Source organism: Equus przewalskii, chromosome 18 (assembly GCF_037783145.1).
Source record: "Equus przewalskii isolate Varuska chromosome 18, EquPr2, whole genome shotgun sequence".
In the NCBI taxonomy this organism is placed as follows: Eukaryota; Metazoa; Chordata; class Mammalia; order Perissodactyla; family Equidae; genus Equus; species Equus przewalskii.
In genome coordinates, this window is record NC_091848.1 from 31,216,671 (window position 1) to 31,242,645 (window position 25,975).

The following is a 25,975-nucleotide window of genomic DNA, read 5'->3' on the forward strand; positions in this document are numbered from 1 at the left end:
TAGCAAATGTGAACACTACAAATCCTGGGTGCAGAGGCGAGCTACCAGTGCTACCTCTTGCAGGGCATCAGAATCATCTGGCGGGCTTGTCAAAACAGATTGCTAAGCCCCAGCCCAGAGTTTCTGACTTAGCATGTCTAGGGTGAGGCTCAAGAACGTGTATTTCTAACAAGTTCCCAGATGGTGCTGATGCTGGTGGTCCGGGGACTACGCACTTGGTGAACCACTGACTTAGAGTAATCTTCAATACCCACCAGCTTAAGCACCTTGAAATGCTTTCATGTAACGATAGTCACCACCACTAAGAATTCTACTTGTGTTAAATTGCCACTGTCTATGAGCTCCTTTGAAAACCAAGACTCTTACCCCTAATGATGAGACTAACAACAACTGACAACATGTAACTGTGTTTTAGTCACTAATTCAAGCACTTTTTGTGAATCGACCCATTTAATTTACGCAAGAACCCAATAATCTAAATTCTATTATTATTTCCACTTAACAAATGAGGGAACTATGATACGAAGAGATTAAATAACTAACTCAAAGGCACAGAATCTCAAGTCAGATAGCCTGCATTCAAATTCTGGCTCTATGAGTTATGTGTGTGACTCTGCAGATGTTTGTACACACCTTGAGAATATCACAGAGGGATTTGTAAACTGAAGATTTCCTGCCAGTAACATACCTTTCAGAAAAAACGGTATTAATGAAAATGAAAGCTGTCAATCAGTGTTTCTGAGCATACATTCGCTTCTAACGAGAATTAAATGAGAGGCTATCAAAATCTTAGAGATTCTCTGTTCCTCTCATTTTGTACAATCAGAGATTGTATTTGAGAAAGTTTACATCACTTGCCCAAGGCCAAAGCACTGGTTACCTCACAGAGCCAAGAAGAGACTAAAGGCAACCTCAGTCCTCAACTCTTTCTAGGAATACACTTGGTTAAGCAGCTCCCATAAGATTCTCATCTACCATGTATACTGCCTATTAATATGCCCATAAATGGTCATAGAACAACTAGGAAGGAGGATAATTTTAAATGGCTCATGCTTTGCTGTACTGACCAGAGGGACACACAAAGGGAGAAGTCTTAGGATCAAAAAGAAATATAAGTCCCATGAGAAGGTAAGAGGCCAAGGTTAAAAAAAGTCTGAGGAGTTATTTCCTTATGATTTTAGGTGAATGGGTAAACTATTCAAGGAAATGATTGGTTCTTGCTCAAACCTTCCACAAATATTATTTGGAGGCATGGTCTTTAAAATTAAAACACAGTCAACAAAAAACATAGATTTCTAGCAAATGTCCATTACTTTTCTTCTACCTATTAAATCAAAAGGCAACATTTTTCCACTGTTAAAAATAAATCAAGTGAAGTAACTGCATTTGTAAGCTAAGACTGAATATTAATTTTGCTCTTGAAAAGATATGCCACTATAAGAGTAACGGCGTTACATGCACCAATGTGTTGCTCAAGATTATGTAAATAACCTTGGTTGAGGAAAATCAGCAGTCTAACACATGCATTTCTTTTTGTTTTCATCCAACCTGTAGGTGTGATTTCACACATACAAATTGATGACATAGTCTTAAAGTGTAGATGACACTAGAAGGAAATAATATCCCTATAATTGGATATGGCATAGCTCTTACTCTCTTATGAGTACTATAATGTGTATGCTTCACTAGGTGAAAGAGATGAAGTCCTTGTCCAGAAAGACCCCTTGTTAGGGAGACAGAACATCTTTAGAGGTCTTTATAGCATACCTTATGTCCTTGAGAATTTCTCCACCAAACCATTTGGATCATGTTTCTGTTCATACTTTAGCAACACAGAGCTTCTGTTGGCTGTGGCTGTGCCTATATACTTGTGGCTGGTGGTATCAAAACATCATATGTTTGGTATTGTATAGAAAACATAACTAGACGACAATTTTTAAATTTCCAGTTGGGTTTCTGAAACTCGGATATAGACCATTTTGAAATTTGTTTCTTTATGCTGAATTTATGGAGATTTCAGTATATTCATAAAATCTGAAGGAACTGTATCTGAATTTGTAATCGGTAGATAAGAACACAAAATATTATAAGTCTAGAATAAAAAAATCTCAAGAAATAAATTCCACATTAATTAAATATTAAGTATAAAAATGAAACAATGGCTTATTAAAACAAAACATGGGAGTTTCTTTTATAATCCCGGATTGAGTAAAGCTTTTCTAAATAGGAAAGAAAAACTGAGAGCATAAAAGTATATTTAAAATAAAATAGCATGGCAAAAACATTCAGAGGCAAACAACAAAATGAGTAAAAGTATTTGTAACTCATATAATAAGAGCTGATTTTTAAAATATAAATAGATTTCCTACAAATGGAAAAACAAATATTGCATTAAAGCAGATATAAACAGACCTTTCATAGAAAAAGAAGTGCAGATGGCTCTTAATATATATGAACAAGTGTTCAACCTAACTCATTATAAGAAAAATTAAAGTTTATGTTTTTAGATAGCAAAAAACCAAAAGTTGGATAATACATTGTGTTGACTGGAAGGTAAGGAAACAGACATTCTCAGTGTAAATTTTTATGATGGGGAACAAATAGATATCTTTCAAATTTTAAAAAACGCATACCCTTGACCCAGCAATTTCACTTCTAATTATCTACCCTATAAATACACTTGCGCACATGCAAAATGACTTATGCGAAAGGATATTTTTTATAGTACTGTTTACAGTAGCAAATATTGGAAAGAACTGAAATTTCCGTCAATAGGAAGCTAGGTTAAATAAATTATCCCATTTAAATATGAGCTAATATGCAAAACTCTTTTTTTCAAGTAAAAAAAAAGGTCCTCAACAAGATATAGATATCAATGATATAGACATAGATATATAGTATTGTATATGTTGATAAATGCATAGGCTATATCCAAAAGAAAACCAAGAAATGCGGCCAGGTGGCAGAGAGGGGAGCGACAGAAAATTGCTTTGATTATGTCAATGTTTTCCAACCAAAGAAACACATCCATGGTCGTCAAAGTGGGGTTTAATGACTCACAGCAAGGAGGAAAAATACACACCATGGCAGAACTGGGATGTCTTAATAAGAAGGTGTAAGAAAGGACTTACACAACTTGGGCTGTGTTAAGTGATTTTAGCGAGGGCTTAAAGAAATGTCGATGTACTCCGGATAGGATGCTCTAAGGAAGCGGGTATAATTCTACGATTGGGTATCTTAATAATTCTTATCTGTAAGGCAAGAAGAATAGAGCAACGTTAAAGCTGTGTTTGGTGAATAAGCAAGCAGGAGGCACTCCTATAAGCCAGGACAGACAAATATTTGATTATTCTGTAGCTTGGACGACGTTCTTGTTTTTGTCTGTGTTCAGACATGATTACAGAGCGGTCTTGTTTTTGTCCTGATCCATCATGGTCACAGTGGCCTCTTCTGATTTGATTTCCCGTGAAACTGTTTCTATTCAATGGAAGAGCACCAAGGTCTGCTGGGAATGCCAAGCCCACTCCCGGCTGTCAGGGACTGTCAGCAACTGTTTTGCTCTTTCTCAATTGTATACCCTTTAGCACCTTTACAAATTTGTACCATATACTTATCTTGCTTATTCAAAATAAGTTTTAAAAGAACCTCAAGACTGAAAGAGGTCTTAAAGTCACTGACTTTACAACTACCCCAACCACCACCACCTTCTTCCCCCTCCCACATGAAAGGGGTTTTCTTGTAAAACCCTCTTCCAGAACCAGTACAGCATCTGCTTGCATATCTCCAGCTTCACCATTATACTAATTTATCAGGCAGCTCATTCCATAGTCAAAAGGCTCTTAATTTTTTATTTTTTTGTTCAGAAGAAAGGAGAACAATGAATTTGGTTATAATATCTTAATTGTTTTCCCCTCAGTATGCTTGACCTCCTCAAAAGCATCTTCTCTTATGGTAACTGGTGGAGCAGAATAATTACCTTTCTAATTTTATGTAAAATATTCCTATTAATACTCTCCAAACTGCAATTGTCTTTTTTGTGCCAGTGTTCCAACACAATTTTACATCTTTTGTTATCATTACATTTGCAGAGATTCTTATCTGTTGCTGCTGACAAGCCCATTTGTTTTTGTACTCAATTACGTGCAATTAGTCTTTGCTTCATGAACAAAAGAACAGGTGTCTTTATCAATTCTATCCAAGATACCCTGGTAAGGTTGGTCAGACCTAATGATGTTTTGTGAACCAAACAACACATTTCTGACAGATGCTCATAGTAACAAGATTTTTTTTTTTCAAACAATCAAATGCTTTTACTCCTGCCCACACAAAGTAGAGAAAGAAAAGGCATTTTAACATCTTAGAGGCTTATCATTTTCTGTTAAAAACACAAGTGGAATTTAAATCCTTCTCTGATGTTTTTACCTCTAATTTCCCTCTCAAAAAAGTATAAATAAAAATTATTTTTGTTGGACATTTTTCAATTAAAAAATATAGGACAGAACAGAAGAAAGTACATTAGTTGAAAAACTGGTAAAATATAAATGATGTCAATTAATAGTATTGTACCAGTGTTAATTTCTGGGTTTTGATAATTGTACTATTGTTACATAAAATGGTACCTTTAGGGGAAGCTGGGTGAAGAGTACACAGAAATTCCCTATATTACTTTGTAATTTTTCTGAAGTCTAAAATTATTTCAAAAGAAAAAGTTAAAAAATATTTGGGTAAACAGAGTACTTAGGCAATGACCTAGAGAAACTTTTGCACATGTGCACAAGGAGTCATTAATTCATCTGTTCCATTGTTGTATGTATTAGAGATCATTCTAGGTTCTAAAGATACATTAAAAATCAAAACAAAATCTCTCTTCATGGAACTTACATTCTCCTGGGAGGAAGATCAAAAATAAACAAATAAATAGCAACAATATATACATCAGGTGGTCATAGGAGCTATGAATAGAAAAAATAGTGGGGTATCAGAACAGAGGGAGCCAAAGTGAAGTGTGCAATTTTATAAAGGATGCTCAGGGAAGGTCTCTTCAACATCTATAAGAAATATCTTAGCAGCACTGTTTGCAATTGTCTTAAAATAGAAATGATAATTATCCACCAAAAAGAGAGTGTATAAATATACTAGGGTACATTCGTGCAATGGGATAGTTTACAAAAATGAAAATGAACGCTAGAAAGCAAATATATCATCCATATGCATCTCACAATCATAATATTGGGGAGGGAAAGTACATAAGAGTTATATACAGTAATGTTTTTACTGATAAAAAGCTTAAAAATATGTAAAACAATAGTAAAAATGATTTAAATAGATATATGTGAAAAATATATTTTAAAACTGCGTGGAAATAAAAAATTGCCCAATTCAGGATAGTTGTTATGTCTGGTACTAAAGGATCACAGGACTCTATCAGAGAGAGCACACAGGGAGTTCAAATAGACTGATATCTTGAACTAAATTTTAAGCCAGGGGTTGGGTATACAGACGAAGTTATCTTAGTCTTATTATTTTATAAATATAACTGTCTTTTTTTTTGAGGAAGATTGGCCCTGAGCTAACATCTGTGCCCATCTTCCTCTATTTTACATGTGGGGTAGCTGCCACAGCATGGCTTGATAAGCTGTGCATATGTCTGCACCCAGGATCCGAACCGGCGAACCCTGGGCTGCCAAAGCGGAGCGCAAGAACTTAACCACTGTACCACCAGGTTGGCCCAATCTAAACTACTTCTAATACCAACACATCAAAAAGTGTATGTAAACGTTTATCTTAATAAAAAGTGATTGTTTAAATTTGTGAATTAAAACAGTTTCTGAAAGTATTTGACAAAATACATCACCCTCAGTGTGTGTGTGTGCTATGCATAATGCCATTATACTTACATATATATATTTTACTATACATATATAAGTATTTGTGTATAAATGTATGTATGTATATGTGGGTGTGGATTTACACCAGCCATTGACTTAGCATTAGCAGAGAAAGCACTTTCAATTATTTCGCTAGAAATAGTGAAGGAAGGATTTGTGTTAGTTGACCTCACACGTTCACTCCCGCCCTCTGTCACTGCCCCATGATAAATGTCACGCATCTGCAGGATAGCTATCTGGGTTACAGTTGCTTTGTGTGGAACCGAGTATGACTATTTACTTTACCTGGGGATTGAATCTATCTTCATCAACTTATAACTTTTCAATCTTTTTTTCTTAAGCTGGGTGAATGGTGCTGACAGAGAATATTAATATTATCATCTCCAGCCCCCTCATTTTATAGAAAAAGAAACTGAGATCAAGGGATACCCCAGGGACAGCCCGGGTGACACAGCTAAGCAATCCCCCTGATTCCTTCCATCTACACTTTTAGCTTCACTGAATCTACATTCAATTACAAATGTGAGAGATGAAAATCCTACGTGGAGAGAAAAGCATCCTCGCTCTTCCATACTCAGTTGAAAACATGAATCATTTAAAGAATGCATTCCCAAGAACACAAACCAGCAATGCAAACCACAAGAAGCTAATCAACTACTTTGCAGAAAACTGGGATGAAATTCTCCACAATAAGATCTTTTCTTTGGTGTAATTCATACTTTGCAATGTGTAATATTAAGTGAAGAAAGAATAATTTAGAAAGGGTAGACGAGCATTTTCACACTTCACGGATTGTAGATTTTTCCTCAAATCTTTATTTATTTATTTATTTGAGGAAGATTAGCCCTGAGCTAACATCTGCTGCCAGTCTTCCTCTTTTTGCTGAGGAAGACTGGCCCTGAGCTAACATCTGTGCCTATCTTCCTCTACTTTATATGTGGGATGCCTGCCACAGCATGGCTTGATAAGCAGTGTGTAGGTCTGTGCCCAGGATTGGAACCAGAAAACACCAGGCCGCCGAAGCAGAGTGTGTGAACTTAACTGCTATGCCACCGGGCCAGCCCCTGATATCTTTATTTATTTATTTATTTTTTTCCTTCACCCCAAAGCCCCCCAGTACATAGTTGTATATTTTAGTTCTAGTCCTTCTAGTTCTGCTATGTGGAACGCCACCTTAGCATGGCTTGATGAGCAGTGCTAGATCCACGCCCAGGATCCAAAACAGGGAACCACAGGCCACCAAAGTAGAGTGCGTGAACTTAACACTAGATCACGGGGCTGGGCCCCTTTATTTTTAATTTAAAGGATATTTTACTATAAAACACCAGGTGTCTTAGATGACCTTGTGCAGTTTGGAAGATTGTTAGTCTGACCACAAAATCACATCCATCAGAAGACAACGCAATTGGACATTTATTTAATGAGCATATACTATGTGCTGAACTCTAAAACTCTAGCAGAGAATACAGCTGAACTCTAGGAAACAATAGGACACCCTGCATAATTTTAGACTAACACAAATGTTCCCCCAGGTTTCTATATATGATTATGCAGAAACTGAAAGATACGATGAAAGTGATCATTCTTGGCTCTGAGGCTTGTATCCGACACTTTTCTGAAATGCAAATATTCTCTATCAGACCTTGATGATTTTTTTTTAGTTATTAAACTTCTCAACTCTATAATCAATAGTTAAAAACTATTTCCAGGGACATTATTAAAAATCTTTTAATATTTGACATTTTATGTCAAAAAATTATAAACGAAATTTTATGTCTATCAGTCTTTATTATCCGATTATCATATATACTGTAAAACATGACCACACTATTCTAATATATTTTTCTTCTAAAATCAATAACATGTAATATACATGTACATGTATTCAATGTTCAACTTAAGAAGTAATTTTGGTCTGCCAGAAATGACGTTCTGAGAATTATTATAATATGTTTACTGTTTGGATCTAGGATTAAAATATCATCTAGTGCTAGAAGATCTGCCCTGTTACTATGAATACTTATCACCATCAAACAGTGGGATGGGAGGATATTCTTGTCCATTGACCAGTTGGAACTCCACCAGGTCTCCTATCTCCTCACTTAGTACATAATCTCTCCCCTTTACTGTCTCTTTGCTATAAGGAATCATTGCAAGAAGGATAAAGGAAAAGACACCAGCTTGCTAATAGTTAAATAGTTCAAAAGGCAGCCTGGCCAAGCTCTAAGTCTAAGATACACTGGGCCATACATCTGATTGTAATTGGATTTCAAGAAGCTAATGTTCCTTACTGTAGTCACTGTTTTCGTCCTTGGTCCCGTCAATGGTACCATCTGGGTGCATCTGCAGGAAATATCCCTGCTGGCTGAATAACCTTGTCACGATTCCCTTCAGCTGGGGTTCTGCAACACAAAAAGAAATGATTATTCAAATTTTTATTTTGTTTATAAAAATGCACGCTTGCAAATTGTCAAAAACATTCTCTAAAGTAAACACGTAAATGCCAATGGCTTAAACATTGAAATAAGGATTTGGAAAAGGGGCCTTTCAGTAACATATCTTTACTTTTTTTTTCCTTCTAAAGGCAGAGCCATAATACTTATAGCAGTAAACCAAATGTAAGTAAATAAAAGCTAATTATGATTAGGGAAATACAGAGGCATGCTAAAAAGTGAATTATTTCTCTCCCTCGTGCACCTAGTGTCTGACTACAGGATGTCACCAATTTCACGGTCCCATTCCAGAATCACTGTTTAGACCAAACTGCCGCTATAATTCCTAAGCTTCCGGCAGTCATCGTCAGGCCCTGGAAGACTTTTATTTCTGCTGAATGTCAACCATCCATCAGAAACTCCTGGATTTTGAAATTCTGATCAAGTTCAGCTGGAAATAATGACTTGGATGTGAATCACAGGAAAAAGCAAAAGCCTCATGGCCATGAGACGTCACTAGAAAGTATGTGGAAACAGCTTTCAGCTTCAGTAAACACCTCAGCAGAGAGGAGGTCCAGTACTACAAAAGTCATTTTTCCAGTACAAAAAAAATCAAGTCATGCATAGTTCTCTAAGTAGTTCAACCTAGAAGTTGTCCTCGGCTTTTAAAAACTCCCCACACACCAATACCATCAAACTGACCTTTGTAGACTGCATTTGGATTTTTGTATATCAGCTAACATAAATATTTAAAGCTTTCTCGTGGTGGTGCTGGCTGTCAGCAGCAATCCATTTTCTATGGCAGCACTGCCATCTCTGCCTCTACTTTAGTGTTGGGCAAAAATTAGACTATTCTAGTGCATTTATAGCTCTAATTATTTCATAAAAAATGAGTAGAAAAAGAAAAATACTGCTTCTGGTGATACAAATTGAGGCAAAGATGGAAACAATATGATTGCTGAAGAAGCAACATGTTATCCTCAAAAGGACAATCACTGAATTTCAACTGCCAGTCAGTTTCATTTCTTCATCCATTAACTCAACCAATATTTACTCAGAATCTCTTCTTTTGTCGAGCAATATGCTAGGTACTCTGTGTTAAACTAAACACATTTATGATGTTTAGGTCTAAATAAGAATTCTAGTTAATAATCTAACTCTTTGAGAATGGATCTGCTCTCTATTACATATGTCTATGGCTAACTTTTGCACATATGACTTGGTCACACATATTCAGGAACATGAGGCAATGCCTATACAAACATGTCTTCTTCAAAGCAGTCCTAAGAAGCAGAAAAGATGCCAAGAAAATTGGTAATGAGGAAGCAGGGAAGTGAAAAAAGATCAGAACTGGAAATTAGGCATTTTGATTGATAACCAAGTATTATCTTTGTGAATTAAATAAATTCAAATTATTTAATTTGCAGGCCTTAATTTCCTTATCAATAAAATCCGGAAGTTGAACTAAAGTGATCTTTAGGTTCCTTCTATGAGTCGCTACTGACTTTGAGCACCTTTGACTTAAAATCACTTTGAGTTTAGAATCCTCTGCCCTAAGAGGTTGCAGAAATCAAGGTATAGATTCATCTTCAATGTGCTCCCTCCTTGGGTCCACCCAATCTGACTTACTAGGGACATGTTGGAGGAGCATGTAGCTAACTAAGCTCACTGCAAAAAAATATCCTGTCCCCCTATTACCATCTATCAAACTCTACCAACCTTTCCAGGCTCAGCTCAAGATCGCCTCCTCCATGAAGTCTTGGCTATTGTAAGTGAGGATCACTTTTATAATCGGGAGAAATAAACAGAACATATGAGCCTCTGCCATGAGGCTAACTGGTTGACAGGCAAGTGCTGATGTGGCACACCCAGATTTTGACATGGAGTCTGAAGACACAGCTCTGAACCACAATTGCCATGTGGTCTTAGACAGGCCATTTAACATCTGAGGCTCAGTTTTCACAGCTGTATAATGGGAAAAGTAATTCCTACACTGACTATAATCATTGGGAATTTCAAATGAATAAATACATGTGATAGTATGAATTGAAAAACCTCATAAGAAAATAAATCCTAATTATGGTCTAATTTTTCAACCATGAAAATTGAGGCAATAGTGTAAGCAAGGTAAAGGGAGCATTCTGTGAACAGTCTCTATGTCTCCTAATTTCTATTTTAATAAAATATTAATGGAGCTCGTAAAGTCACTAAAGTCAGTGGGCTAAGAGTAGATAAGGAAAAGGATAGAAGGAAGGGGACAATTGTCTTCTCTTTTTTTTTTCCCTAATTAAAGCAACCTGTGTTTTTGGTTTTTGGTTTTTGTTTTCTTGTGAGGAAGACTGGCCCTGAGCTAACATCCGTTGCCAATCTTCCTCTTTTTTTTTCCTCCCCAAAGCCCCAGTACATAGTTGTAGATTCTAGTTGCAGGTCATTCTAGTTCTTCCATGTGAGATGACACCACAGCGTGGTTTGATGAGCAGTGTGTAGGTCTATGCCCAGGATCTTAACCAGCAAACCCTGGCCACCAAAGCAGAGCGTGTGAACTTAACTACTCTGTCATGGGGCCAGCCCTGGGACAACCGTCTTATATTCATATTTTATTTCTAATGAGCTTGATAAGGTCACTTTAAGAAGTCATGTGGTGGTTGGTAATAAGATGCATGGCAGCTGAGTCATTAATGCCTGCAAATGATTGTTTTGTTCATGCTCCTCTTTCTGTGGCTGTAATTAAACACTTCTTTCGCTATGGTGAAGCTATCCCCCTGTTGGGGCCCTGGGAATTCAGGTTGGTAGCTCCTGTTCAGGATAATGAGCAGCAGGCTTTTATACCATCCCCCACCGTCCAAGAGCAGTGCCAGAACAAGCTTGGAGTCTGAGTTTTAATCATGTGATGATCTATGAAAGTGAGTGTCTTGCACTATAGATGTTTCAAAGGAGACCTGACCATGTATTGAACAAATGCCCTGAACTTAGGATGCATCATAGAAAGCAGGACAGCCTGTCTGTACCCTTATTCCTATCTATCAAACCCTACCAACCTTTCCAGGCTCAGCTCAAGATCACCTTCTCCATGAAGGCTTGGCTATCATAAGTGAGGGTCACCTTTATAATCAGAGGTGAGGGGAGGGTTGGAGAACATGTTTTGTTGTATTTAAAGAAAGAGGTTAAAAAAACGAGGCCACTTTTTGGAACATCCAGCATCCTGGGTGCATTCAACAAATTTGCTTATTTGTCAGACTATGCTTAGGGATCTAAGAGGTTAATAAAACCTGTGCTGTCCTCAGGGAGCACCCACTCCAACAGATGAAACATATTCAGATAGAATACCAGTGTAGGATAGCTGTTAAATGATGAATAGAAGCCAAGTGACATGATAGCACCAAAGACCAAGGGACTAATCCTGTCTTGAGGTTGGATGAAGGCACTTCATCTATCACTTGAAGAGTGAGTAGAATTTTCCTACACAAAGAAATCAGAGGAAGGGCATTCCAGACAAACAAACAATGGCAGAGGCACAAAAAACAGCATGGCTGGGAATGATGCAGTCTGCTATAGGCATATTATACGGCAGGGGCTGTCAAATGCTGACATGCGAGTAACAGCCTACTCTCAACAAACATTCACAGGTCAACAGTGAAATAAGAAAAATAAAGTCAATGGAATATGTTTTTCATTAAGCTAAGTTTTTATTCAATTTGTATGACTCTCCTTGATTCTAAGATTATGGTTTTCCTTTTTTTTCATGAATTGATGGCTATATTATTAGATGGGGGGGCATGGGTTTGGTTTGTTATCTTTTGTACTCTAAAGTGGTGTAGCAAATACTGCTAGCTTTTCTCCCAAATCCATTTCCTCCTTTTCCTGGGCACCCAGCTAGACCATATGTCCTAGCCTCCCTTGCAGTTAGGTTTGGCAGATGAATGAGTGTCATATGGAACGTAAGTGGAAGTGATGTGTGCCATTTTCAGGCCGAGGCTTTTAAAAGCAAACATTCTCCTCCACATTCTCTTTTCCTAAAACTGGCTGGATTTAAATGACAAAGCCCTAGGGGATGTCAACAAAATAGAAGAATTCTGGGCCCCTGAATAACTGGTGGAGAAAAGACAGCAACCATCAGAAATACTCACCTTGGACAGTTAGGTGAATAGGAAAGAAACTTTCATTGGTTGTGCATCATGACTTCCTTTCTAAGAGTACAATATAAAAAGGGGGTGGAGGACTGGTGAGTAACTTCACAGTGGAGAAACCTGACAAACAAAATACTACCTCAGCCAGGTGATCAAGATCAACATCAACAGTCATAAATCGTGCTGACAGTATGTACCCTTGATACGATGTATGAGAATGGCACTTGACCTCTGTGATCACCCTCCTCAAAATCCACAACTTCAGTCTAATCATGAGAAAAACATTAAACAAATCCCAACTGAAGGACATTCTACAAAATAGCTGACCAGTACCCCTGAAAACTTGTCCAGTTTATCAAAAATAAGGAAAGTCTGAGAAAATGTCACAGCAAAGAGAAGTCTAAAGAGACATGACAACTAAATGCAATGTGGTATTCTAGATGGAATTCTGGGATGAAAAAGAACATTAGGTAAAAAGTAAGGAAATCTGAATAAAGTATGGACTTTAGTAATCATAATATATTGATACTAATTAATTAATTGTCATAAATCTACCAAACTAATGTGAAATGTTAATATGGGAAATTGTGTATAGAATACATGGGAACTCTTTGTACTATTTTAACTTCTCTATACATTTAAAACCATTCTAAAATTTAAAAGTTTATTAAAAATAATAATTATAGCCACAAAAGCAAGTAAGAAATTTTATCCTCAAAGAGGTTGGATGAGAAAGAAGGTAACGGATAGGAACTCCTGTTCAGCACTGCTTCCCTTCAGGATGACATGGCAACTTCAAAAGAAGGTTTGAATTCGAAGCCACTCAGAAAAGCTGAGACCTCAAGGAGCTATCTAGACATTCCAGCTGTCTTAAAGGGCAGTGCTATGGAGCAGTTACCTAGGGACACAACGGAAACTCAGAACAGAGTTGGAACTATGGCAGCCTGATCACACAGCTCAGGATGAATACTAGATTGCAGAAAATCAAAGGAATTTTAGAATTGGAAAGGAACTTGGAATCCAGCACCTTCCTTCATCAAAATACTTTCCTCTATCAACATCAAAGATTAAAAAGACAAAACAAAACTGAGGCCCACAGGGAAAGTGTCTTGTCCAAGGCCATAGCCAACAGATGGATGAGTTAGGACAAGAATTCCTTTCCTAAATACTGAAGGAACATCATCCTCTCCTTTCCAAAAAGCAGCCAAGACATAATCCATATCTTGCGCAAGTTAGGAGGTTAGGGAGCAAGAAGGTAGAGAAGAGAGGAGAAGCAGGGGAGGAGCACCTAGCTGTGCCTTGGTTATTGGAGTGTGGGAGTGATAAAGAAAAGAGGTTAATAGGAAACGGTGTAAGAAATATATATACGATCCGCCCTACGTATCCAAGGGTTCCACATCTGCAGATTCAACCAACTGTGGAGTGAAAGGCCTATGATGGTTGCATCTGCATTGAACACGTACAGACTTTATTCCTTGTCATTATTCCCTAAACAATACGGTATAGCAACTATTTATATAGCATTTACATTATATTAGGTATTATAAATAATCTAGAGATGATTTAAAGTATACAGGAAGATGTGCCTAGGTTATATGCAAATACTACACCATTTTACATAAGAGACTTGAGTATCTGTGGATTTTGGTATCTGCAGGGGTCCTAGAACTAAACCCCTGCAGATACCAAAGGATGTCTGTATATATATATACATATATTTGGTACTAAAATTGGATTGTATTTATCTCGGGCCAGCCTATTCAACATTGCACCCAAACTTAGAGAAAGTGCCCCAATACTAAAATGAAAAATAGAACAGTGATCCAAACTCTGTTATGGAACCAATATCCAGAGAATTAACACTACTTATTACGATACGAACGGCTATATTTTGAACCCATCTACTTTGTACAAGGCACTCCCTTGATGATTTGACTACAGTTTTATTTAGCACTCAGAACAACTGTATGCGCAAGATACTTTTTCTCATTTTTCAGTGAGCTTATTGAGATTCAGAGAAGCTGCCTCACTTCCCCAAGGTCACACAACTAGTACATGAAGAGGCAGATCTAACTTAAGAGTCTATGATCCTACCCGCTCTCCAGCATCGTTCAGCCACTTGAAGAAGGACACTGGCTAAACTGGAACGTGTCCAGAGGAAAGGGAGCCAAATAAAGAAGGTACAAAGGACTGTCATATAAAAAATGGCTGGACGAATAGTCGAAATGCAGCGGGAAGAAGGGAGGACTCAGGGAGTGTGAGAGCTGTCCCCACTTTCGTGAGAGCAGGCAGAGGTAAGAAGCCAATTTGTTCTGAGTGGCTCCACAGGGAAAGAACTAAGGCCAATGAGTGCAAGGTACAGAGAAGCAGGTAAAAAAGAACTTTCTGTCAATTGTATTCAAAGAGGGAACAAGCTGCTGAAGGAAAGAGTGAGTTTTCTACCACTAGACAGAAGCAAACAGGGAGAAGCAGAAGACCTACAGGTCAGAAGAGCTGAGAAGGACACGGGTGTCTCTAAAAGGTAAGGCATTCTGCTTGACAACGCCAGTCCTCTCCAACCCTGAGGTCCTGGAAAGCTTTGGGATGAGTCAGATGGCCCAGTAAATACAAGCTGATTTCTCTGTTTCTTAGTTTGTGCTTAGGACAGGGAATTGAAGAGACTGTTTACCAGGCAGCACTAAAAACGCAAAGTTCTTTGGAAATGTTAAACATGGGCTGTGGAGTAATTTGAGGGAGTTTTTTAATTTTTAAAGAGACCTTGCTCTTTAATTCAATTTTACTCTTTACTCTTTAATTTAAAGAGACTTTAATTTTTAAAGTCTCAGTGGGTTTACAAATGGGCCCTCGGTATTAAGGTTTAATGCTGCCCATTTAAAGGAACTGAGATTGAAGAGGCTGTGAAACGTGATTCTTGCCAGGTACTTCTGGCGCTTCATATTGCTGTAGATTTCAAAACTAGACTATTAAGGTTGAAAATGGTTCATAAACAGATACATTTCTGACCAATCACAGCTAAAGGGTATAGATTAGGGCACATTTATGTATCATAAATCAAAGTCCCAGACAAATCAGAAATGGGATACAGTAAGTCATTTGAAAGAGGATAGACCTTATCCGGGATTAGAACACACTAAAAAATTACAAACACATTGAGTGCTGGAATTCATTAAAAATACATGTTGTTTAGTAAAAGAGACACATGCCTGAGGCTCCTCATTTACTCAGTGGACTGCGGTGGAAAGAGCGAAAGGAGAACCTTGAGGAACAGAACGCGTAAGGCCTGAGACATGTCACCATGGCCTAGCAGGATCTGCTCTATGGGGTAAAGAGAGTCACGTCTTGTCTGAGGCCTCAGTTTCCTCATCGATCAAATAAAGGTGACAGGAGCCATCAGCAGTTTACCTGAGGGCCATGGAAATCCCTGTGAGGTCTTAATAATTGCAAGAGGACTCTGTTTCTCTAAGTGCGTATCTATTTTCCCCATCAACACATACAAATGGTACATTTCATTCAAAAAACAAGTATCTATTAAGCACTGGGCTTTGTGGAGGTTATTCTTCTAGGCACAGGTGTGCTAGCAAACCAGCTCTCAAAAAAAAAAAAAAAAAGCCCCAAATCTGATTTCCATGAGACTGATCTCCACGGAGTAAATATTCCCACCGTGGCCGATTTAAAACTACCACTTGACATCACTGAATGCAGAGTTGGAGCTGGGAAGAGATGAGCATAGTCAGCTGCAGCACACCCTTCAATACAGCAGAGATTAAGACATGAGGCCCACATTCTAGTAGGAAAGACAGAAGGTAAACACATAAACAATTAATATGTAATAGAGTTTTAGTGTAAGTGCTATGACGAAAACTAAAGCGATGAAAAAAGATGGAGTGCACAGGGGATGCCTATGCTACTGTGGACAGAAGATTAGAAGATGACGTCACAGAGACCCGAATGAAGAGAAGGAGCAAGCCTTCGGGTATATCTAAAAGAAGAGCAATAAGAAGAGCATTCCAGGCAGGCACAGGGGACAGCAAGTGCAAAGGAATCCTAATACTTGAAAAGATCAGGACCCATCAGATTAGAGGCTCTCGAAAGATCCTTCCTCTAGACCAGAGTTGGCAAACTGCAGTCCTGCCACTGCCAATTTTGTAAATAAAGCTTTATTGGAACACAGCCATGCCCATTCATTCACACACTGCCTGTGGCTACTTTCATGCTACGACAACAGAGATGAGTAGTTACAGCAGAGACCCTACAGCCTGCAAAGCCTGAAATATTTATTCACAGGCTCTTTACAGAGAAAGTCTGCCAATCCTTGCTCTAGACCCTTGCTGACGCAGTTCCCCCTGCCTGAAATGCACTAACTCTGTCTTCCTCTTCTGTCTAAAACTGCTCCTGTCTTCTAGGCTCAGCATTCTTCCACAGGGCCTTCCCTGACGCCCTGAGGCAAAATTAATCACTCCCTCTGTAGAGCTCCCTTGTGCACAGGTTCGGAGAGGACTCCCCACGCGGCTTCAGCTGCTCGCTGTGTGTCTGTCTCTGCTGCTGAACTGGGAGCTCCTGGAGGGCAGAGACTTTGAATTATTCATCACTGTCCCAGCACCTAACACAATGCCAGGCACAGGGTAGGTGAGAAGTGTTCAGATGTTGAAAGAAGGAGGATAAGTTATATCTGGGATTTTCCATTGTCACTTGTGACTTTCAGAGGAGCTCCAATTTGTAATAAAGCTGTTTGCAGCCTTTTAATATAACGCCTCTGGCCTTCAGTGCATTTCTTTCCATTTTCAGTCTCAGCCCCTCCACAGCGAACACAGTCTGACAAGCACAGCGGCATCCTCCATAAACTGCACAGTCTCCAAAGCCCTCAGTTGCCTCACACTTCAGTGGGAATCAAGTGACCTTGAGACGGGGAAATCTTAACCTTCATGCTGCCTCAAAGCTAAATGGAAAGAAAGGACATGCTTTCCAGAATATCCTCTTCACTGAAGCAGTCTGAGCTGGAGAAAACAGGAGAAGCAGGGCAGGGAAATTGAGCTCGGATGTGAAATGCCAATAAGGACGGGGATTTTTGTACGGAGCCAATTTTATTCCTCATACCATGAGCCCCCTCCCTCCCTGATTCTTCCCTATAAGATGCTCATGAAAATTTAAAATAACTCAGACACCGTTTATTGACTTCCGACATGCTCTAGGTGGTGGGTACAAAGATGAGTAAGATGCAATTCCTGCCTTGAAGGCACCCACGGCCTCGTCAGGGAGACACATACACAACTAATCGTTACAGCGGTGAACATGAAAAGCGCTGTCATAGAGCAACAAACAAGATGCAGTAGAATCACAGAGCGAGGATGCTAATTTTACCTGGGATGGTGAGCTCTGGGACAAGAGGCAGTTAAGATAGGGTTCGAAGATAAAGCAACGTTTTAGACTGAGCTTTGAATAGGCAGGGGATTCTGCTTTGAGCAGCGTCAGCAGGAGTAACAGCCCAGTGGGACGCTCGTGCTGGGCATGTTTAGGGACTGGGCAAGCAGATGGATGTGGTCAGGGCGTGGGGAAATAAGGGGGTACAAGCAGTGAATGAAAGCGACAGCAGAAGGGAAATATGAGTCCAGAACTCTTGAGGTTCCTTAAGCAAAGCTAATTAGTTTTACTTTATCCTGCAGACAAATGATCTCTAAACTCTTTTGATTATGCATCCTTACCTTTAAAAAATGTTAAATCTGTAGGCTTCATATACGTATTTTTATTATTTATAAATGATGTATGCACTACTCCACATATTATGTGCATATTATAAATCAAAGTTGAAATGCTTAAATGAGGCCAATACTAAACATAAACAGAAATTAAGATCATTTCTTTCCACATGACAAAGATTGTCTTGCCCCACCCACTTCACACAGGAGAAGCACTAGGTACCAGTGCAGTGGGCAATGGGGAAATATTAAAGGATTTTAAGTCAGGGGATAAATTATGAGGGCAGAATTAGCAAGCCAAATTGGGGTACAATAGAGAAGGATGAATTAGAGTGGGTGGTACTGTGGTCATGGAAGCCACTTAGGGAGGTGTCACATATAATAAGGGCCTTAGGTAGGCAGTGGCAAAGAGAGTGGAGAGAAGACCTCAGCCTGAGAAGTGACTAGTGCTTGGGAGTGCTTAGTGGATGACAGGATGTGTAGCTTACCTTCAGTTCTAGAAAAATACATGACTCCTCCATCCCTAAATCCAAATCTAACATTAGATAAGAAGCCCTGTTTAAGTGTAAAATAACATGGAAGGTGTGGGTAAAGAAGGCTTAATGTGAGCATTCCCAGGGGGCCAAATTATGTCTTTGCCATTCTCAGGATTTCCATTCATGAAGGGGAGTTTGATTCTGGTCAATTTCATTGAGTCACAACTCCTTGGTCTTTCTCAGACTACTCCCCAGGGAAGTAGACCTGGAATGAACACTGCCTTTCAAGCAACTCAAGAATGAGCTCTGGAGAAAGCAAACCACAAGATATTTCAAACATGAAGATAATCTTAGACTCTTAAGAATTTTTTTAGAACCAGAGAAGCCATTCAGGATGATCTAAATCTACCTCATTTACAGATAAAGGAGCAGAACCAGGGGGTGGTGATACCCCGTACAGCACGTCTTCAATCAAATATCCTATGATCCCTCTACTCTGTGTCCCTTAAGAGGAAAACTATTTTTCATACTTCCCAGAGGTATCCCAGCCTCGTGGTATGGTATCCAGAAAGCTATTTCATTTCATTATGCATGGGCATACTTTGTTTCTTGTGAAATTATTTGAATGACTAGGACTTGCTTCTGAAGGCTGTTCTAAGGAATTAAGGATACACATTATGGCATGCTATATGCCAGGAAGCAACCAAGCTTGTATGATGGATTTAACTTTCAGACAGAATTAAAGTGGTTAGGAAGACCTATGGTTAGGAAGAGCAGCAGTGAGCAAATTCTCCTGAGTTTTCATTCGCAGATAACAATTACCAAGCATTTTCCACAGGCATTTTATGTGGATTACATCTCTAAATTCTCATAAAAATAAATGTAAGGCAGGAACTATCATTGGGCCTTTTTAATAGATTAGGAAACTGAGGCTCATAGGGGATAAGTCCCTAGCTCGAAATCACAGAGCTAATAAATGCCAGAGCCAAGTGTTGAAGCCAGATCTCTCTGCTTTGTAGACCTTCTCAATGCTAACCATCAGTTGTCTCTTGAAGAAGTCTCACATACTGATACTTCTCTCTTCCTCCTTAATTGTGATCAGCCCACAAAAACAATAGAAATCTATGAAGTAAAGGACTAGGAATAAATGGTAAGCACTAAACTGGAGTTAAAGACATGGCTTTTGGCTTCCTGGTACCAAAAAGGGGTGGAGGAGAAGCTATAAACACTTCTAGGCATAGAGAAGTGATCTGTAGTGAAAGCATCCTCATCTGGCATAGAAAAATCTTCTCAGCTAATCTTAAGGCCTCTTTTTCACAGATATATCTTTTGGCACCAGAAATAAATGAACAGGGCACATTATTTGAGAGAGCACAGGCATGACAGTTCCTTGACATGAGAGGAGCTGCACAATGTTGAACCTGTCCTAAAACTGTCCTTTATCTCAGAAGAGACCTGTTCATCCAGGTTGGCGAGCCTGGCGAATTCCTTCATACACCACAAATCTAAATTACCTACAGGTAAAATGCAATTCTTGTAAAATGTGATCTTTGTCTATCATCTTTCTTCATAGCCTCCACCAAGAAAAAATTGCAGAGTCAATCAGAGTGAGTTGAAGAGGGAATAATGCTTTCTACAAAGAGCAGTTTAGGGCTCCAAGAGCAAATCAATCAGCCTCAACCCAGTGGCAAGGCCAGGCCAGGCAGCGTGGTGCAGTGGGAAGCCCGGGCCATGGGGCTCCAGACATCTGGGGTCTGATCCAACTGTTTGCTCCTCTCCGTCCCCACTGCCACCACCTTTGTGCAAGCCATCAACAGCTCCTGGCTAGATTCTTCCAACAGCCTCCTCACTAACACTCTTACCCTTTTCTCTTCCAAACCACACTACAGTGGAGGTTATATTTTACAATATAAATTGGATCGTGTCACTCTCCTGCTTAAACCCTTTAATAGCTTCCCGTTTCATTTACAACAAAACGTCAAACCCTTAGCATGGCCTGGAGAGCTTTGCACCATCTGGCACCTGTCTACCATTCCATCATTATCTCAATTTACTCTCTCCCTGGCTCACTAAGCTCCAGGCACATGCACCTTCTTTCTCTTCAGACTGAAAGATCTTTGCACATACATTTCCTTCGGCCTGGACTGATTTCTCCCTAAGATAAATTCAAGTCTCAGCTTAAAGATCACCTCATAGAGGTCTTGCCTAGGCCCCCAATCTAAATCTGCTAGCACACTATGTTTTTCCCCTTCATAACACTTATCTCAATTTGTAGTTAGAATCTATTTCTCTTTATTTGTTTAATATCTATTTGCCCCTCTAGACGGTAGCATCCATGGGAGGAGGTCATGTTAGTTTTATCCATCGCAATATACCCAGGACTTAGCATGGTTCCTACTAACACAATGCACTAATACACATATTCGTTCAATGAACTCATTTGCTCTTTCTGGGCTTCGGGTTTCATCCATAAAATGACAGCATTGGAACAGCTCAGTGGCTGCAAATCTAGGATCCTAAAACCCTAAGGGATTCATAAGTAGAAATAGATACAAGCTATTTTCAATAAGTTAGAATTAAAAAACAGAGAGGGGCTAGCCCGGTGGCCCATTGGTTAAGTTAGCACATTCTGCTTTGGCAGCCCAGGGTTCGCTGGTTTGGATCCCAAGTGCAGACCTACACACTGCTTGCCAAGGCATGCTGTGGCAGGCGTTCCACATATAATATAGAGGAAGATGGGCATGGATGTTAGCTCAGGGACAATCTTCTTCAGCAAAAAAGAGGAGGATTGGTAGCAGATGTTAGCTCGGGGCTAATCTTCCTCAAATAATAATAATAATAAAAAAAATTAAATAAAAAACAGAGAAAGTATTTTTTATAGATTACATCTCTCATCACTATCAATAGATATATCAACAATCAATATCAATAAATATCATTAAAATTTCATTTAAAAATATAATCTACACAAACTACAATAATGCAGTTAACTTATTATCTGACATTACAATACACAAAAGAGAAGTGGATATGTTTATCAAATGTGGATGGTGCACTTGTGATATAAATATAGATTGTATATTATAACCCAAATTCACTTTGGGAGGCTCTCAGGGTCACCTCGAAAGCAACTGAAATAGAAGTACAAGGAACTACCACTGTGACTGATAATGAGGGACCATTACATGGATACATAGTTGAAGAATTCCATGGACAATGAACCAATGGTATCAGACAAGAGTGCCAAGACAACACTCTAACTCCAGACATTCATGTACCAAAAGCTTGCTTCTCTCACGGCCAATTCAAGAACCATACATCAAGGTTCAAGGCAGCAAGAAGAGAGCTGTCCACAGCTAATGATTCTCCCAAACAACGTGGAGGAGGCCAGCTTGACCTTAACACCCATAACCCATTTAAGAAACCATCAACAGTTTCCCATTTATATGTGACACATCCTATTAAGAAAAGGCATGACTTGTCAATAAATAAAATTTTAAATTCTCATATTTTTGTGGGGAAACAATTAAACGTTAAAATGTGCATTAAATTTTACCTATGTGTTACAGAACCAAAAATAGGAAAAAAATTCATATTTTATTTGGTTTCAAAATCTTACACTTGGTTCTATAAAAAAACTGTTTTAATTTTAGAATCTGTATTTTGTTTCTAAATGACAAGATAAAAGAACAAATGTGAAGCTCTTTGCAAGTTTGTATCCACACATAACCCATCCTGCGTCTGGATCATCTTTATTGTCAAAAATGGGAAACCAAATTAGATACAATGTTTATGAGATTTTTCTGTTTTAATTTTGAGATTGAGCCTCTAAAAACTTCTTGATGTGCCATATAAGAATTTTGATCAGTGATTTTAATTTACATTTTGGTGAAGAATATCTTGATTACAATTTGCAGGTTTATTATGATTTTACCTATGCATTAACTCTTTCATTTCTTTGAATTCTCTTTTTAACATGAAATATTTCAAACATGAGAAAAATACACAGGTAACAATAGCCTTCAATAGGTGCCTACCATGAACCAGGGGCTATTAAATGATTTCTTTGCATAGAATTTACTCATTCAATCTTTACAACAGCTCTATGAGGTTAATGTTCAGTGGTGGTTGTTTTTTTCTCATTTTAAAGAGTAAGAGATTGAACTACAAAGAAGTTAAGTAATTGCCTAAGGTCCCACATTTCATAAGTGGAAGGACTTTGAGGATTTGAGCCCCGAAAGTCTGGCTCCAGAACCCACAGTTCAGGCTACCATTCTTCATTGCTTCTCAAATATCCATGAACTCACCATCCACATTAACAAATACTAACATTTTCCATAATTACTCCAAATCTTTTTACATAATTAAAACACTATAGTCATCTCCTTTATTCCGCTCCATTACTTTCCTAATCAGACTCAACCATATTTCTGAATTTGGTATGTAGCCTTCTTGCTCATATTTTTGTTTCTTCATTACCTGGTACATATCCACAAAAATACATAGTGCTATTTTGTGTATTGTACATTTTTACATAAAAACAATCATGCTGTACATCCCATTCAGCAATCTGATTATCTCACTCAACATTATATTAATATTATATACATATTTGGATTTTGAATTTTTATCTGATCTGAAAGCCCCTTAGTAGATGACTATAATCATTTTGCATTCATCATAATTTCTGAATTAGTTGTTTTTATTTCTATCATCTTAGTTTGTGTTTTATGTTTATGTTGCATTTCTTTACTTCTTTACTTATCCTTACGTTCTTTCAAATGGATTGATTTAGTTTTCTTTATTCTCCCTCCAATTTTTCCCCTTATCTTGATCTGGAAATTACAGTTCTATTTCTATTATTTTAGTAGTTACTCAAATGTTTAACATAAATTTATAATTTAGCAAAGTCCAAATGTAATAATCATCACTAAGTTCCTACCAAAACACGCAAGCACCCTAAAACTCCACAATCCCACCACTCCTATTACTGCTTAGTAGTTCAGCTTCTTTTTAAGCCCATGAGAGACTTGTCACAGGGTCTTTCTCAACCATTATGTATCAGACATACCAGCGTGTTTACCATCTTTTTTGCTCACCATTGCATTTTCAACCCCTCCTTCCCTTTAGATTCAACCTCTTCTCTGTGAACCAACAAGGAGAGCCTGTAAATGGTTAAATTTCTCAGTGTTTGTCACGGCATTTGTTTATTTCTTTCTCTCTCTTGAATTGTAGTTAAATGGATATACTGTATCAAATGACGGTTATTTTCCCTCAGCCTTCTGAATGTATTATCTCATTGTCTTCTAGCAACCATTATTCCTGATGACAAGTCTGCAATAAGTCTGCCTATCTTTCCTTTGTAGTTGATCTGTCTTTTCTCTCTGGCTGCTTTTAAGATATTTTGTCTTCATTGTAACGTGGTTTTACTAAAACAAGCCCAGGTGGGAATTTTTTTTTAAGCACTCGATGGGATAAGGTCACATGAATTTTTCAGTTCTGCAAATTCTCTGTCTTAGCCTTTGATTATACATGTTCTGGCACTGTCTCTTTCCTTTTTCAGAACTCCTATGAAAAGCATGTTGGAGCTTCTCCTTCCATGCTTGGTATCCCTTAAATTCTTGTTCACTGTTTTCCATCTCTCAGTCTCTCAGAGAAACATTTTAAGTGATTTCTCTGATTTCAATTCCAATTCAATCATTTTCTCTTTGTGTATAGCCTACTTTTGAACACATGCATAGATTCTTTCCTAATATCACAATTACTACATAATTATTCTTAGATTCTCTTAATCTAATTTTTTTCCCATACTGCCCAGTTCCTGCCTATGGTTTCTGCTTCTTTTAATTATTAAACATTTAAAATATTCTTAATTTAAAATCTATTTCAGATTGATCTAGTATCTAGAATGTATGAATTGTGAATACGAATTCTTCAATTAGTCATGCTTTATCCTTGCATGGTTTCTATTTCTGGACAATGAGATTTTCTTCAGAGGGAGTTGTTCTGTGCTGCCTTGGTGTGTGAAATCATGAGGAAGGGTTTACATTGGGCTCTGATGATGCTTTGTGGATTTCTCCAACTGCAGAGAAGTTTTCCTTTAACTTCTCAGGCTGGAATTCCTACTTAACAAGGAGATATTGTTAATATTTTACAATTTGATATTGCACCTCACCTGGGAAGTGGTCCAGATTTAAGTTTCTAATTCCTCACAGGCCACACTTTCCACCTATTACCTTAAATGGGCATCAAGCTCCTCTCAGTTTTCCTTGGCAGGTGGGAAGTTTTTCTAAGTCACCCTTTCTCAGAAGGGGCAGTGCCCCTGTTACAGGTCCCTGCCTGCCTCATACAGGCCTGAGGACTCATCTCCTGTTCCTGTGTGGGAGTTAAACCCAATGCCTATCTATCAATGCCCATGTCCGATTCTGATGATCACCCTTGAAGCAGATGAAATCAGTTCCTGCTTATCTCTATGAATATAAATTCCCTTTTCCTTTCTGGTACCAGAGGAGTTCCCCTCTTTGGTTTTGAGCTCAACTATGCATTTTAACTTTTGCTGTTGTTATATTCTCTCCAGCAGATCTATCTATTTTAAACAAGGGGCAGAGTCCTTTTCTAACAGTTCAGATTATAATAGTCAAAGTCTTATCCTTTCAAAATCAATGCTTCTTTTGCCTCCTGTCTTTAACAAATGGTACATATGGGTATAACATTAAAGCCATATAATATTCAAAATATTATTGCAGTTAGAGCTGTGCAAATAGGACCAAAACAAAAGAAGTCTTGAAGGACTGAGTCACAAGCACACCTGTCTGATCCATTTTACATGTCAAGCAGCCATTCATTCAGTAACTGAGAGTCTATCCAGGTCAGGCACACGCAAAGAGAGTGGAGTACAGTAGGGAGCTCGTTAGTTCCAAACTTTAAATCTTAAAGGGAAAACAAATTTTTAAATAATGTACTCAATTACTTGAAAAAGAAAAATACATATAAATAGACATCATTTTCCCTAGATGTCTGCAAACCCCCAGTTGGGAAAGCAATTCCTGTTCTCTCTCTTTACTTTACAAGTGCAGGAATGGGGCTACAGTGCAGGAAAAATGACTTTTTGATATTATACATTCATCAAAATTCGACCAGAACTTTTTCTCCCAACTATTAAAAGAGGTTTTCTAAAAATGCAAATATATGGACTTAACTACTTTTGTAGTTGGAAACTAAATAGGTAAATCCTAGATTGTTGATAAACCTAATTTCAGTAAATTTAAATTCAAGATTTCTAAAAGCAGTAGAGCAAGAATTCATTAACTGCATTTTAGCAAGATAACTCCTAGGATTATTCTCTGACTGCCATAAGTT

At 38.2% G+C, this 25,975-nt stretch overlaps 1 protein-coding gene across 4 annotated transcripts in view; it reads right to left on the reverse strand.

Moving 5' to 3' along the window:
• FGF12 (fibroblast growth factor 12) overlaps positions 1-25,975 on the reverse strand; it is a 506,805-nt gene that overhangs the window by 185,492 nt on the left and 295,338 nt on the right. For all 4 annotated transcript variants that reach the window (XM_070582533.1, XM_070582532.1, XM_070582531.1 and 1 more), the window contains one exon: positions 8,180-8,290. In XM_070582533.1, the coding sequence (XP_070438634.1) occupies positions 8,180-8,290 (111 nt within the window). The remainder of the gene's footprint in view (positions 1-8,179; positions 8,291-25,975) is intronic.